The sequence below is a fragment of the Saccostrea echinata genome, unplaced genomic scaffold (genome assembly GCF_033153115.1).
Source record: "Saccostrea echinata isolate AGI-Se365-2 ecotype Australia unplaced genomic scaffold, CSIRO_AGI_Sech_v1 ptg000037l, whole genome shotgun sequence".
Taxonomy (NCBI): domain Eukaryota; kingdom Metazoa; phylum Mollusca; class Bivalvia; order Ostreida; family Ostreidae; genus Saccostrea; species Saccostrea echinata.
In genome coordinates this window covers 630,019-646,808 of record NW_026889786.1, presented here as the reverse complement: position 1 = coordinate 646,808, position 16,790 = coordinate 630,019, and the positions used below count along the sequence as shown (strand labels likewise).

Genomic DNA, 16,790 nt, shown 5'->3' with positions numbered 1-16,790 from the left:
CTTTTCGTACTATATTAAAGAAGGTAATTCATTTTTTTAATCACAGAAATCTAAATAATTAAGCATTTTTGACAACAAATCTTAAATTGATTTTACCTGAAAGCATAAAACTTCATTATTTTTGTGTTATTTTTTAACAATGAATAAAATCATTAGAGATCATTTTAATAAATTAGTCAATATGTAATGTTTATACCTATATGTAATGTTAACACTTATATATATACGCGATTTTTATGTCCAAGGTTCCGCTGAGTAGATAATTAGTTTTTTCATTCATCTATTTAGCTAAATACCTTGATGGAGGATGGACGGCTTGGTCTAACTACTCTGCTTGCTCTGTACCTATGGGCCATGGAATAAAAAACAGAACCAGGACATGTACAAATCCGGAACCATGTGGAATTTTAGCAAGTTATTGTCCGGGAAGTAATTTATCTGATGCCGAATGTGAAGGTAAGTGCATAAAATGACCAAATATATTATAGGCCTTATTATACCCCCTCCTCCGCTTAAAAGGCGGGGGGTATGCAGTGATGGGGATGTCCGTCCGCCCGTCCGTTACACTTTGGGGTACACATCTCTTATCCGCAATTCCTCTTACACCACTGAATAAAATTTAATGAGATTTCACAGAATCTTGTTACATAGTGCCATTGTGCACTTTCTATATTACTTTTTGATCAGACTCATATTTCGGGTTTCCTTTAGCAAAACATAGACACTGCCATTCTTTCTATAATATTGAAGGGTACCCATCTCTTATCCGCAACTCCTCCTATACCACTGCATAAAATTTAATGATACTTTCACAGAATCTTTATTACGTAGTGCCATTGTGACCCCCTATTTTAATTTTACATCGGACATGTTTTTCGGGTCTCCCATAGCAAAACATGGACTTCACCATTATACTGAATCATCTGGGAGGCGGGGGGGGGGGGGGGGTTTATCATTTTCTGAGCTCAGTAACTCTTTTTTAAAGTTCTACTGATCAGAGACCATAAGAACTTCTGTGATTGTAAAGTGTACTCCATCCGTCCGTCAGTCTGTCTGTTCGTCTGTCTTTTCTTTGCGTTTCAAATTGATACTCCTCCTCAATTTGGTCTGTTTTCAATAAAAGGTACACATGTAGAATACACTAAGATACATTATTTTGCATATCGTTTTTTCCCCCACCGAACGGTTCTGCCATAGTAACAAAAAATAGTAAGAACTATCTGTAAAACTTTCAAAACGCTATACTCCTTTTACAGTTTTGGTCCGAATTCGATCAAACTTTGTAAATACCCTGTATGTATGATGCTTAGTATCCTAAGTAATATAGTTTTGATTTTAATGAACGGTGTTTACATTGCTACTAATTATCGTGTAATTTATAACATAACCATTTATTTAAAACATGATTGTGACGTAAACTTTTTGTTTGTGTTGTCCATTCTATAGCTTGTTGTTGAGCTAACACCCCAAACAATCCATTAAGTTACCTGTAAGTGTCCATTCTTTAGGTCACCTGAGTCAATCAGGTGACCTATTGCTTATATCTGTTTTTGTCTGTCGTCGTGTGTCGTGCGTCGTTCTGTTAACATTTGAACACTTTCAGCTTCTTCTCTGAAACCGCTTAAACAATTTCAACCAATTTGGCATATAGTATCTATGAGTGACGGGGAAAAAAAATTATGAATTTCATGGTACCTCCCCTCCCCCCCCCCCCGGGGGGGGGGGCTGAAGGGGGGGGGCTAACACCAACAAAATTAATGTAATCTTTAAAAATCTTCTTCTTTACTGCTGGACATCATGCAGTCAAACTGTTGGTATGGTTGTACATGTAATAAGCATTGAGCCCTCTACCAAAATTTTGAAATTCATGGCCCCAGGGTCTAGGGTTCTGGTGCTAGGATGGGGCTATATAGATCATATAGTGAAAGTGCATTTAACCTTTGAAAATCTTCTCTGCATCTGAATAAAAAAAAAAATAGCTAAGTATATAGTTATGATGAGCATGACTGCCTTTTCAAAAAATATGAATTTCCTGGCCCCAGGGTCAGGGGTTCTGGTGTTAGGGTGGGGCTCTATTGATTATATAGTGAAAATCCATTAATTCTTTGAAAATCTTCTTTTCTGCATGGGTATTAGTACATAGTTATGATTAGCATAGCTGCTTCTTCAGTAATTGTGAATTTCATGGCCCCTTGGTCAGTTATTCTGGTTTTAGGGCTGGGCTGTATTGATTATATACTGAAAATGCATTGATTCTTTTAAAATCTTTTTCTCTGCTTCTGGGAATTAAATAAACTAAGTACATATTTATGATGAGCAAGAGTTCCTCTTCAATAATTGTGAATTTCATGCCCCCTGTGGGTTCTGGTGTAAGGACAGGGCTCTATTGATTATATAGTGAAAATGTTTTTTTTGAAAATCTTCTTCTCTGCTCCTGGGTTTTAAATAAACTAACTAAGTACATAGTTTTGATGAGAATGGCGACCTCTTCAAAAATTGTGAATTTCATTGTCCCAGGATTAGGGGTTCTGGTGTTAGGGCGGGGCTTTATCGGTTATATAGTGAAAATGCATTGATTCTTTGAAAATCTTCTTCTCTGCTCCTTGCTATTAAATAAACTAACTTAGTATATAGTTATTATGAGCAAGGCTGTCACTTCAGAAATTGTGAATTTCATGGCCCTTGTGTCAGGGGTTCTGGTGTTAGGGCGGGGCTCTATTGATTATACAGTGAAAATGCATTAATTCTATTAAATAAGCCTGTCTGCTCCTGGGTTTTGAGCATATAAACAAAGTGCACAATAATGATGAGCAAGGGTGCTTCTTAAATTTTTTTTTATAAAACTTATGGTCCCAGGGGTTCTGGTATTTCAGGGGGGGGGGGGGGGTTCTGTTGATAATATGGTGAAAATGTGAATTCTTTGAAAATCTTTAACTAATTGTTAAATCTGTAGTGAAAATGCATTGTTTCTTTGAAAATCTTCTCTGCTCCTGGGTATATTGGAGACAAACAAAGTAAAAGTTTAAATAAGCAAGGTTATTTTTACAAAAATTTTGAACATCTGGGGCATTTAGGTAAGTGTTCTGGTCCTGACTAGAGCTCTATTAATTTGTATTCTACAAGGGCGAAGTTATGTCCCTTTCCATTCACCATTGATAATTAATCACTGTAAATAATGTATTCGAAAGTTTAATAGAATAATTATGCAAGAATATTTATTGTATAATACAAAAAGTACTTTCATAGTTCAAATGTGGAAATAATAGATGAATAAAAATGAGACAAAAATAACTTGTCTTTTTAATTGTTCTTCGAAGGCAAAGGGACATCAATGTGAGAGGTAATAATATGGGGTAAAAAAATAAATATTTTGTTAATTGTCTGCATGATAATAGTGATAAATGGGAGCATAGATACTAGGCCAGTTATTTTGTCAATCCTAATCATACTATTTTTCTGGTCTTTGGGCAACTTGTTTTGGAAAACTGTCCATTATTTTTAAGAATGGACAGTTTTTTTACAAAAAGAATGGACAGTTAAAACAAACAGAATGGAGAGTTACAGGTAAACTTTGGAAAGTACCAAAGGAGGAACCAAAAACAAATACATTAAATACCATTTAATTTACATGTAAATAACACGGAGATCTAAGTTGATCCAGAAAACAGTGTCTGCACAGCATCTGCTCGATTTTACACTTTTAAATCCATGGATAATGCACATTATTTCAATACTCAAAACTCAGTTTTCACAAAACTGGAATTCAAATGACACAATTTCACATTTGATTTAAATTTCGGAAACATCATTCCCTGGAGAAGAATCCATTTTAAGTTTGGCTCATGGCTAATCCAACACTCGCAGCACAATTTGCCTCTCACCATTACACTGCTGCAGTGTATATATCCTCAAAAATTGAATTAAAATAAAACAATCCAAGATATGCTTCGAATTTGATTATCAGCTGTATTTTGTCGGAGAAGTTCATTGTGGGGTCAAAGTTTGGCTAATATTTTTTACTCCTAACTATTCTCTGTTTCCAGATACAAATATCACTGATTTTGTATATTTTTTGGTTCATTAGATTTTGATTCTGTCATATGCTGTCCATCGGAGTAAAACATGTATGCCTTTATAACGCAAACTATAAATTGATTTTGAAGCACCGCATACTTGTATCCCCCCAAATCTACCTGTATCTGTCCATTTTTTAGTCAAAGACCTTTTGTTATTTGAATCTGGAAACACCATAGCTATTCAACAAATTCCTGTGACTGTCCATTCTGTAAACAATGAACTTGTCATTGTATGTCTGCTACCTGTTATACCTGATACCAGTTTTGTACATTTTAATTTAATTCTCAGAACAAAGGAAATCATGGTTTAAGTAGGAGAAAGGCCTCGAGTTGTGCATTCTGTGAAAGAAAGAACTAATCGAGGGCCTCCAGCCCTCGATTAGTTCTTTCTCTCAGCCCTCGGTTAGTTCTTTCTCTCATAGAATGAACAGTTTGAGGCCTTTCATCTTTATGTAAACAATGGAATTCCTCTAACAACCTCTAGCCGGAGGGGAATACTCCGCTGATCTAGAAAATGTCTAATGCAACAATGCATCCACTTTGTTTGTGTGTGTGTGTGTGTGTGTGTTTTTGTACGTTAGTATGGTCATTGCAAAGAAACATTAATATCAAGAATGTAAATATAAAGTTTGCAACCAAGTCTGTGTTGAGGTAGAGTTGAGTACAAATAGTTATTAATAATTTTCAGAGTTTCCGCCATGTTTAGAGGGATCAGTGTTTGGAGGCAATTACGTGACAAGAGATGACCCTTTAGTACTGTATTCGTCAGCCAATATAGAAATTCTGCCGAAAACACAAATCAAATGTTCTCTGTCAAGTCTTTACAAAAACTGGACTTTGTACATGTGCGATGAACACTCTGAAAACGAGACTCTGTCCTATGTGTCAGAAGCATCAGTCTTTCAGATACGCCCTGGGGCGTTCCCATTTGGCCTGTATCGACTTTTTGTAAGAATTGAGTATTATCCAGGATCGTATGAATTTGTCGAGGGATATATGTACTTCAAACTGCAGTTGCCTCCCCCAAATGTCATCATTCAGGGTGGATCTGGTAGAATGTCGGGCCCCGGGAAAACCATACTTGATGCCTGGAGTGGATCTTATGATCTCACAAAGGGACCCGGTCATAGAGATGGTCTGACATTTTCTTGGAGTTGTTTGGAGTTTCCGACGGATTCTTTAGATATGTTGATGACATTCATTATTCCCGAATCTTTCACATTCTTAGCTAATGTAACCGTATCCTGGGACTTCATACAAAGCTTAGCTGACATGTCGGAGAAATATCTCAACCTTACTATTCAGACGAATATGGTGTATTTTAACGACACACACACTTATAGACATTTAAACTTAGAAAATATTACCCATCCCCAAAGCTGTGAAGAATATTCATCATTTGTAAGTACAACAAACAAAATCCCGAATCCATGTTACCTCGACAATTTGATGAGCGCCGAACTATATTCCTTGCTACGAGAGTTTACTAACGAGAACTATATTCAAGAAATATTAGACCACAGAGATGTTGCAAAAAGAGCCTATGCAGATATAAAAAATGGTTTGCCATTGCTTAAATTGGAATCAAACATTACAAAACAGGAAACAGATATGATAGAGACAGAATTTCTACCAAATATGAATTCCTTAATCAGACATCTACGAATAATGACGGAGGCTTTGACAGAATTAAATCGGATAATATATGGACTGCCTAAGGAGAATTTTACCATCTCGACACTTCAGGATTTCGACAAACATCTTGTAGAGCTGACAACTCGTGCAGAACAAATTGCAGGTCTGAATATCTCAGATATGATAGCGTGGGAGACAGAAGCATGGAACCTTGTGATTAAGCTGTTTGAAAACAGTAAATGCATCTCTTTCTCGGAGACCACCACGGGCTATGCGGAAGTAGTCACTGATCCGAATCATCGGACCAAAGCTGTAGGATATATCGTCACAGTCAAAGTAGCTATTCTGGACGCTGAAAACATTTATCAACAAAGAATCCAGATCGTATTTCCGAATTCTAGCTTCTTTGGTTCTCCCAGCGATACAGTTCCAGATATGAAAATACAGTAAGTAGTCGTACCTCTGAATTATGTACATGTAGGTAAGTAATCTTCTATGTAGTAATACATATATTTTCAATTCGTTTATGGCACTTTGACATTGGACATGACTGTATTGGCGGTTATTTGTTCAACGTTATTTTTTTGCATTAGATGTCCAGAGTATTGGTGATTCACTATTTCTGTAATGTTTTCTGTAATGTGTATGCAGAACAACTAGTTGTCTTATGCTTTTGATTGAAACTAACCTTTCAAACACCACATGCAGGTGCTTGTTAAATTGTAAAACAAAAGTGGCCACATCTATAGTAATGTCCTTAAGAGCAGAGTGTACAACATGTACTGCCAGCGATCTAGCAAAGCTTGTCTATAGTTGGAAGTTAATGGAATTCGACCCAGCAACAAGAACAACAAGCAATATAGGAGACTGGGAAAACTGGTTAGAAACAGGTTCGTGTCTTATTCAGTACAATACTTAAATCCACTTAAAAAAAGCAATCCATCCATAGAAATATTTTCCAACAGGGGTTTTTAACGTGGTTTTGTTTTGCTGGAAGAGGTTTCTAATACATTCCAGATCCATCGGAACAGAAATTCTTCGTTAAAGCCAATTCCTTCCGTCGTTTGTCTTATTATCTGCTGACGATGAGGATGAACATAGACGACAGATGGGCAGAAATGCAGATGATTCTTGAGACGACAGAACCTCCATATGGCGGATACTGTAGATTTGAAACATCAAGAGGTAACACCTCATACACTATTACCCACCCGCCAGCTGAAGAAATCGTTTAGGGGGACGCTTTTCAGTGTCGTTCCCTATTTTACCTTTTATGATTGATTCATTTTTTCATACAATAAAATTCAAAATTGCCTATAGAAAATTAATGTTAAACAAATGTTGTCTAAAAAATTTCTATTTATTTATGCATAGTTTTTATCAGTACATGTTATACATAAATCGTATTCTGTAACGTACAGGAACTTTGTCAGGTTGTCCAGACATATCTGTGCAAAGCCATAATTTCTTGCATTTTATCTCAATGTAAACCAAAATCCCATATTTCTGAAATCTGTAATATTGGAGAACAGAGATACATGCGTCTGTGCTTATTTTGCTTTTGTAAAAAAATATTTTTTTTTAGCTGGTGACATAATATTGGTCATTAATTCATGGAAAGATGAAGGGTTTAGAAAACAGAAAAACAAAGAAATAGACTGGAAGGAACAGATAAGTTTTCGGATATTCCAAGAAGATTCTCAAACCCAGGAGAAGACTCTCCTTTATCAAGGCAGTAAGTCATCTCGGATTGTTTAATAGTGCGAATTTAGTGTGTAGCTTACATGTAGCATTTTTTTAATACCTGGAAAAAAAATTATCAGCAGTGGTTAACCGAGTTCCCTCTTTCAATAGATGAAAGATACCTAGAGGGCATTTATTTCAACTACGGACACGAAGAAGACAATTGGTTAATAAATACATATGTGGAAGTACTAGACGTCTTTGATGATTTCACAACTTGTAACTTTCCCTCTATCCCGGTGAGTACTATTCAGGGAACAGGCACGCATTGACGTTAAGTGTTATTCTCTTGTATCAATAGAGAAGCTGTTTATTTTTGTGAAACCAATGCCATAAGCGCGATTAACGGGAAAAAGAGTTAGCAGAACGATATTAATGAAAACTTGTATTAAAGCATCATTTGCAAAATTATTTTGTTAAAAACATTCTGATTGTACACACAAGTACTCTGAAGTTGACATTAAAAAGATGCTTGGGTTTCTGATTGACAATATCTATGTGGTTTTTGGAGACCAGGTCTTCCAACAATCTATTGGAATTTCCATGGGTACCAATTGTGCCCCGTTATTAGCAGACCTTTTTCGTATTCATGTGAAGCAGAATTTGTCCAAAATCTTATATGTGAAAAGAAGAAAACACTTTCTGTGGCCTTCAACCTGTTATTTATCTCATAAATTATCAAAAATCAAAATCAAAATACTATGCACATCTTTGATATATGTACAATTGATCTGCAAAGTAGATCCTATCTTAAAAACTGTAGGAGAAGTTAACAAATGTTGTACCCCTTTGGCAGTACCTGCCATTTTCTCCATTTCAATAACCTGATTTTTCTTAAAAATTACGAAAAACACGGTAAAAACTTAATATAGTAGGCTGGATAATAACCAATCATTCGCTTCCTTTCAGATAATTTGATGTTAAAGGGATTTTAACAGCCTGACGTGTTTCATTCCAATTACATGTATTAGCCTTTGTTTTATACTGAATTTGACTAAGGAATGTTCCGTCTATCTGATCAATACATAGGGCTCACACGGGTGTGACCGGTCAACAGGGGATGCTTTCTCCTCCTAGGCATCTGATCCCACGTCTGGAATTTCCAGTGGTCCCCGTTTTATGCCCTCTCCACATATTTGTATTGTTTATAATTTTTTTTTTTTTGGAGTTCGATCACTGTTCGTTATCTTCACCTTTTTTCATTTTCTGTTTGAGGGCAACCTTTTCACCATAGCATCAATAGTCATTCTTGGAAGACTCGGATAGCTATAAGACACTTTTGCAGGTCTTTTCACCAATGATGGCTGTGAGCGTAGAAGACTATTTAAAAAATTCACAGACACTGATAGAAACTGCGATTGAGCAGGAGGATGTGGGTCTGGTTTCCATGGCAGTAGAAACAACTATTAGTACCACCAATCGGGAGGTATGTATTTGCCCCCCCCCCCCCCAGGCCCCATTGATCATAGATATATATCTTTCGTCCAAAATTTCTAGATTCCATCTGTAAACTTTTTTTAAGAAAGCGTTTATTGTTGTTATATCCCTATCTATCTTTCCAATCTCAGTTAGATTTCACATTTTTAGAGGTATTCAAACGAAAAATAATTTTGTTAATGATAGGCTTGGCTTTTAGATGGAAAAGGTTTCGTATAATACTACTGGCGATGATAGTTGGAATACATACACTTGTATCTGTTATATGTTAAATATTAGGCGAAGGCTTTTTGCGCGCTAGCACTCTATTATTAGGAACGTATTTTAAAGTGGTGACAAGTCGTACATAATCCCATTTCAAATCGGCCCTTATATACATGTTCCATTTTCAATTGGCCAAGAGAAGAGATTCTAGTGTGTGTATTATAACTTATTCCTGACAGCAGCTTCTAGTGTATTACTGTGTAATCGGAGAAAATGGTATAATTCTTAAATGTACAAAAACTCCCAATTCAATGGTCTTTGGTTGATTTTGTCCGCCAGTTTGACCAAGTCCTGCCTTCTTTCTCTTTGAAGACTGAAGCCTACTTACACAATCGATATTAATCCATTTTATGGATGTTATATGGGATCGATATTTATCAGGCGATTCTTTTGTAAACGTTCTCTTTCTTCACCATCTCTCTAGACACTTCCACCACCGAGTTTGATCGACACATTAGTGGAAGACCCAGGATCGTGGAGTAGCGTGGGTGACAACACAACATTTGACAACCTCTTTCAAGAACTCGCCACAGTCCCAGTAGATGTTAACTCTACCCTAGAATTGCTCACAGAGGTAGGATTAATTCATTATATTTCTCTCCCACCTCATACTTTCATGGCATTAACATAGGAAACGTTTCTAAGTTCATTTAGAGTTAATCTTGTCCGATGTCTGACTGTTCAATAAGAGCACTCAAAGAAATTGTTTAAAAGGCTGTAATCAAAGGCTATATAACAGGGAATGAAGAATATGACAAACCTTCTTTCAACGTCTACAAGTTCGCTTAGAATAGACAACACCGTAAGACAAAGACAAATGGCGTTTTCCTCGGGATCTGCCATGGAGAAGAAGCAACTGGTAACCAAAGAAGTTATGGTATGGATTGGCTGTACTGTTCTTATTGATTTGTGACCACTTTCAAATAAGTTCAGGTAAATAAGTTTTTATGAGCTAACAATTTTTTTCTTTAGGCCGCGGCGCTGAATGCTACGAATGACGTAATTGGCAACTTCATCAACACATCCAAAGAAGCCATGTTCCCTGTATATGAAGATTATCTATCTACCTCAGAAGGTTGGTGTAGAATAAATATTAAGAGATAAGCTTTCTGATCACATTTGGATTTCCGATCTTTCATGAAGAGTTAAAAAAACATTTTACGACTTTTTTGTTTTGCAGCTGTCTTACGATCGGTTGATAATCTTCTGAATGTTCTGATTCCAAAACTAAGTCAAGACATTCCAGAAACAAATGACATTTATGAAATAGCGAAAGAGTATTCCTCTACAGATCACATCAACGGGTACGATGGTTCCGGGTTTTCACCAGAAGAAAGAGCTCTCTTCACTTCCCTGTCTGTGGCATCATACAGGGAGAAAATGAACTCCTCAGTCGAAATGGTACGTAAAACTCCTCAATCGAAATGGTACGTAAAACTCCTCAGTCGAAATGATACATTTAAAACTGCTGAATCAAAATGGTACATAAAACTCCTCAGTCGAAACGTAGGTAAAACTCCTTAGTCAAAATGGTATCTAAAAATTGTTTGCTAGATAGAGTTATTCTTTATCATGGTACAAAACCAAGACAAACAGCTTTTAATGACAGAAGATCTTTAACCTTCCCACTACTCTTGTCATGGAACTGTGACTTTTCTAACTGGATTACTGGGTTTCTTCATTTCCTTTTTTTTAATTTGAAAAATGGTGTGGGGTCTTACATCTTTCGGGTTTTTATAAGTTTAATACTTTTTCAATCCATTCTTAAATCTGTTAGGTTTCATAATTTTGAGTAATATTCAATATGTTAGGCAAGTAGAACTGTCCCAAGCATGCAGAACTCCATTGTTGAGCTTGGAACCGTACTGAAGGAGATTGCCTATAGGAAACAGTTTGAAGTAGAAGTCACTCGACCAGGCTTAACAACAAGTATGGAAAAACGCCGAGTTGACCAGGAAATTGACAGAAAAGATTTAAAAATCAAACTTGATGTCAGTAAGACAGAACAAGATTATATACAGGTTAGTTGTTATCCGTTCATTCTCGATTTTCTTATGAGAGATAGTTTGACATTTGTTCATAGTTTCATTTTTCAGAGTGGTGTCCATCTCAGGATTACCTTGAACGGATGTTAAAAAGAATATCCAGTAATTGCCATTCCTTTCAAAGCATTGAATGTGTACATTTTTAACTAACGGTGTTTTAACTGCAATTAATTATAAACAACAAAAAGTTGAAAATGTGCTTGCATACATGTAGCACTGCGCAGTTATAATGTGTACAGACTCACTGGACTTGGTTTGCTCTAGTTTATAAAGGAATTTAAATGTTTGTATTTCAGGTTACCAAATACTCAAAAACGCCTTTCATATGGGATTCGGAAGCAAAAAACATACAGTCACCTACAGTACATATCGTTCTGGGCAACCATACTAAACTCCCTTCGGTGAAGACCAAATTCAGCGTATCTCCGTCGGTGACAAAAAGAGACGTCGTTTTAGCGTTCCCTGACGATCCAGAAGAGCCCAGTTCGCAGATTTTTTCTTATAAAATCTGGTGGAGGAACCCGTTGGATAATTTGGTCTTTAGTGTTGAATGTGACAACAGTACAATGAATACAACGTCGCACGTTGTATATGTCAAAAAAGACAGTATTCCTACCGTCGGTGACCACGAATGGACAAAAGTTATCGTCCCTAGTGACTGGACTGATGTTGGTTTCTCCTGTCTTCTTCCAATCAATTTCTGCCCTGGACCGTGCTTGATCTATATATCTGTCCATGTTGCATCCAGTAAGTAATTAAATAGTCCTTGAGTTTCTTTCATACTCGAACGGGGCGTAAAACAACAAACAATCAATCATTCAATCATCTTTCATACACATGAGTAAAGCAATCATAATGTCGCTAGCTTCAAAATGTTTATGGGACTTCTAAAATTCTGTAACAAAGAATAATAGTTGGCCCTCCCGCATACCAATAAACTGGATCACTGTTACATGAATGTGGCATTCCAAAGTCTTTCAAAGAATTAATGATTTGACGTAAATAATAGAGATTTTTTTCTTTAACATCAGTTCCCAGACCAAGGACTTCTAGGCGTCGCCGATCTGTTTACAACAGCACCACAACTGCAACTTACCGTATCAGTGGCTGGACCACGGGGTGTCGAGTATGGGATGGAGGCAAATGGGACAAAACTGCATGCCAGGTATTTGGCGTGATATTCGCTCAAAACGCGCCCTGTCACATTTCATGCTTCCCCTGTCTTGTCTGTTAGTTTTTTTTTCAATAAAAAAAGAACCCACTAAATTTGATGGATTTTTTTATCGGAATTTAACCCTGTGAGAACCTCCTTTTGTTCATTTTCAGTTAACTTCGGAAACGAATGGTAAAGAGACAGTTTGTGAATGCAAAAATCCTCCAGGAGATAACTTTGCTACATCCTTCTTTGTTCCACCAAATTCTATCGATTTTTCTACGGTCTTTGATAAATTTGACATCATTGGAAACGGTGCAGTATTTGGTACAGTTACAGCCATCATCGTTCTTTATCTCACTGGTCTTCTGATAGCGCGGCGTTATGACAAGAAAGATCAAGAAAAGGTATTAAGAGAGTGGTGGATTTAAATTCGACAAAAGCACTTATGTAGAAAATGAAAGATTTTTTTATTACTTAACGAATGGAAAGCGTCTTTTTAGTAGGATTTTAAAGAGTTAATACGGTCTATCTAAATTTCTGCTAGTGGAAGCTGTTATACATGAATGACAACCTGAAGACAGACAAATTCGTATATCTGGTTACTGTTTATACCGGCCTATCTAGGAACTCGGGCACCAAGAGTAACGTCAGCTTCGTCATGACTAGTCGCCTTAGAGACACCGGGGTCCGGCATCTCACAGACGGAGTCAAAAAGGTAGGCAGTCGGAATGCTAGAAATCTTATACCTGAATTTTTATCCAGCTCTTTGAAATGTTTTGATTCTCATAGAATGAATGCACTCTTTAAAATTTCAGGGTTTTGAGACCGGAAGTGTCTGTACTTACGTGATGACTGTGCAGAATAATCTCGGTGATTTAACTTTCCTGAATATTTGGCATGACAACAGTGGAGATGGAGGGGACGCTTCGTGGAATCTGATTAAAATAGTCGTTGAAGATGCACAAACAGGAAAGAGGTGTGATTTTCCTTCTTCTCGATACGTGAAAATCGCGATAAATATAAAAGAATATCATAATTCTGGATAATTTCTGATAACAATGTTTTGTATTATAATGTGGATAACCTTAATGATTGCAGAGCTATCCTTTGATTTGCAGATTTGTCTTTTTCTGCAATCGATGGCTAAGTCTGGATTCGGATGAGAGTTCCATTCAATGCACGGTGCCTGTATCAACTCCTGAGTCCCTTCGAACTTTCAATGTAAACTTTACAGAAAACAGTCGGGAAAATATAACAGACAGTCATCTATGGCTATCTGTGGTTTTTCGTCCAGAAAAAAGTGTATTCACTCGTTGTGAGCGCCTTTCATGCTGTGCGACACTGCTTTTCTTGACAATGATTTCAAATGCTATGTTCTACGGAAAGGGCGAATCTGTGGATCAGATACAAATTGGTCCTATCAAATTTGCTCTGTCCTCAATATATATCTCATTCATAGGAGTTATTATGACCTTTCCTGTTATTCTAGCAGTAACGATGATATTCAGGAAATCAAAATGGTCAGAAAATTCTCAAGGCCAAGATGAAGAAGATGTAGAAACTTTTAGGACTCGTAGTGAAAAAGAAAAATTCCGTTTGCCAAAGAAATGTGTGTTTGTTGCATATGGTATTGTTGCTGTTTCGATCTTGGCTTCAGGGTTTTTTGTGATTTTGTATAGCATGGAATGGGGCAAAACAAAGTCTGAAGAATGGCTGAAGACGTTTTTCATGTCATTTTTTGAATCAATGTTTGTGGTTGATCCAATAAAGGTTTGTTTCTCAATGCTTTGTTAATATATGAACGTTTTCTTATAAATTATGTCTTATCAATAGTGAAATCCCCATGGTAATTAAATCAAGTAAATATATTTTTTGTAGGTTTTTGCAATGGCTATATTTTTCTCGATCATCATCAAGAAATCGCTTGAGGATAGCGTATATGATACGACAAACCTACTGAAACAGTCACAAACCAGGGCCGTAGCGTTTGCTAGAGAAACCAACAGTTTGTTCCTGTTATTTCTTTTTGTTTACTATGTTCTGTACAATATAAAATGTCAACCACAATCGATACAAGTTCTCTTTACAAGGTCTCATTTGATTTTTTTTTAATTTCTTAACGTTATCGCTATCTTCCAAAAGTAATTAACTCGCAATTTCTTCACAGTCGAGACAGAAATTGTGTTTCTAAAGTCAGTGAAATTTGATGTCCATATGAGTATAAATTAAGGCTTAACGTTTTCAGTGTCTTTTATATTTTTGGACTTCCATGTTACAGATATTTCATTCTATGGAGCACCTTTCGAGGAGGAAACACTCGAAAATATGAAACGAAAAAGATTAAGAGAAATGAGAGTCAAGCGGATCTTCGTTGAACTACTGCTCTACCTCTGTTTCTTGGCAATTCTTTACTTCATCAGCTACAACAACAGGGATTTCCACTCGTATCAGATCAGACATTACTTGAACCATCGGCTTTTACACAGTCCTGACAAAAACAGTAGCCTTCAAACACTGCGTTATGACAAAGTAAGATAGACCAAAGACAACCATTTTTCCCCATTCACTTTTTTCCATATTTCTACACAGGTTTGTTGAATTAGCGAAGCGTGTCAAAATAATTTAGGTATTATTTTGACTTGTAGATTCGCAGTGTTGATGGTTTTTACGACTGGTTGAAAAACACATTAATTCCATTCACATTCCCTCAACAATTATATAACGGACAGCTTCTGAACGCATTCGAACGTCAATACACGGAAGACCAATTAAATTACAGACTAGGAGCTGTCCGACTTCGTCAGCTTCGAGTCAGACAGGGTGGGTCTTCATCAAGATACTAGTACTAACCATTTTTCAGGGTCCTTTTAGCTGAAAGTTTTAGTTAAATACTAGTAAATCTTTGCATTTTTTATCACCTGTTTTCGATTCACTGTAAACCTAATTTGTCTGTATTTTCAGAGAAGTGTTTCATTCCCTTGCTGCTGGATTTCACATGCTATGCCAACTACTACATTTCATCAGAAGATGAGCGATCTTACTGCCAAAGCTGGGAATCCGATTCGTGTGTAGATAACACAACACTCTGGTCCTCAAAGGCATGGCAGTTCACAAGCGCCACTGAAGTCTGGGGTGTACCGACCATCGGACTTCGAGGAACCTATGGAGGCGGTGGTTTCATCGCTGATCTTGGAATTCATTTAAAGTATGCCAACATGGTGGTGGACGAACTTTATAACAACACGTGGATAGATCGACAAACAAGAGCAGTTTTTGTAGAATTTACTCAATACAACAGCAATATCAATCTCTTTACATACGTATCACTCATGACCGAGTTTCCTCAAACTGGTGGTGTTTTTACGACATCACATATTTATCCACTGAGAGTTTATCAGCATATAGGAAACTTTGGTGTTTTCATATTCCTGTGTGAAATTGTTCTTGCAGTGTGTGCATTAATTTTCTTCATCCATTTCATTACGCAAATAGCCAAACATAAAAGAGCGTTTTTCAAAGACTCTTGGCGTTTGTTTGACCTCATTATTTTAGTATTAACAGTAATTGGCATACCCATGTACATAACTAGAATGCTTTTCACTTCATGGACAATCACCAAGTTTACAGAACAAAAATTCAAGTTCGTTAACTTTGGACACATTGCTTTATGGGATGAAATACTTAATGCATTCATTTCTTTTCTTGTCTTCTTAACGACCTTGAGAATTCTCCGAGTTTTGAACTACAGTCGAAACATAACTCAGCTAGCCTTGGTATTATCTAATGCCAGGAGAAACTTAATGGGTTGCTTCTTCATGTTTGTTTTGGTCTTCTTTGCCTATGCAGGTGTTGGGTACCTTCTCTTCGGGGCTCACCTCGAAACATACAAAAATATTTTTGTTTCCATCACTACAATAGTGAACTCACTGATAGGACGAAACAGTCTTCATGGATTAATACAAACATGTCCAATTATAGCCGAATTCTACTATTTTACATTTGTAATGTTCGTCATTTGGATTGTAATGACTATGTTAAATGCAACCCTTAACAAAAGCATCCAAGAAATTCGGACTAACATCAAAAGAAAAGAGGAAGCATACGGAATAGATGACCTACTGCACAGTTTTCTTACAGATGCCTGGCATATTATCAACTTCAAATCACACAAGAGCTCAAATGATACCTCCATACATCGTACAACTACATCTGTCACATCCGGCCGGGATGTCGGTCTTCTTTTGGAGGACTTCGATGGTATATCCTACAATGATGAGGAATAATATCTAGATGTCTTTATGAAACATTAACATGAAAATTTCAAGCTATCTGTAGCGCAATGACAAAGCATTTAAACAATTCAAATACACTTTTTTAATATCTGATTGGAATATGCTTCCCTGTTAAAGAGGAAAGGAGAAATATACCAAGTAA

General features: G+C 36.6%; 1 protein-coding gene across 1 annotated transcript; it reads left to right on the top strand.

Annotated features, from left to right (window-relative positions):
- The first annotated feature begins 347 nt into the window (after window positions 1-347).
- On the top strand, window positions 348-16,639 carry LOC133200082 (uncharacterized). The gene is made up of 22 exons (XM_061335818.1): window positions 348-456; window positions 4,765-6,157; window positions 6,420-6,601; window positions 6,729-6,896; window positions 7,297-7,446; window positions 7,566-7,693; window positions 8,740-8,880; window positions 9,580-9,729; window positions 9,895-10,032; window positions 10,128-10,230; window positions 10,336-10,556; window positions 10,967-11,176; window positions 11,497-11,947; window positions 12,232-12,365; window positions 12,527-12,760; window positions 12,901-13,071; window positions 13,172-13,332; window positions 13,475-14,126; window positions 14,235-14,361; window positions 14,635-14,885; window positions 15,002-15,176; window positions 15,318-16,639. The coding sequence occupies exons 1-22, from the start codon at window positions 348-350 to the stop codon at window positions 16,637-16,639; spliced, it is 6,771 nt and encodes a 2,256-aa protein (XP_061191802.1).
- The last annotated feature ends 151 nt before the right edge of the window (window positions 16,640-16,790 follow it).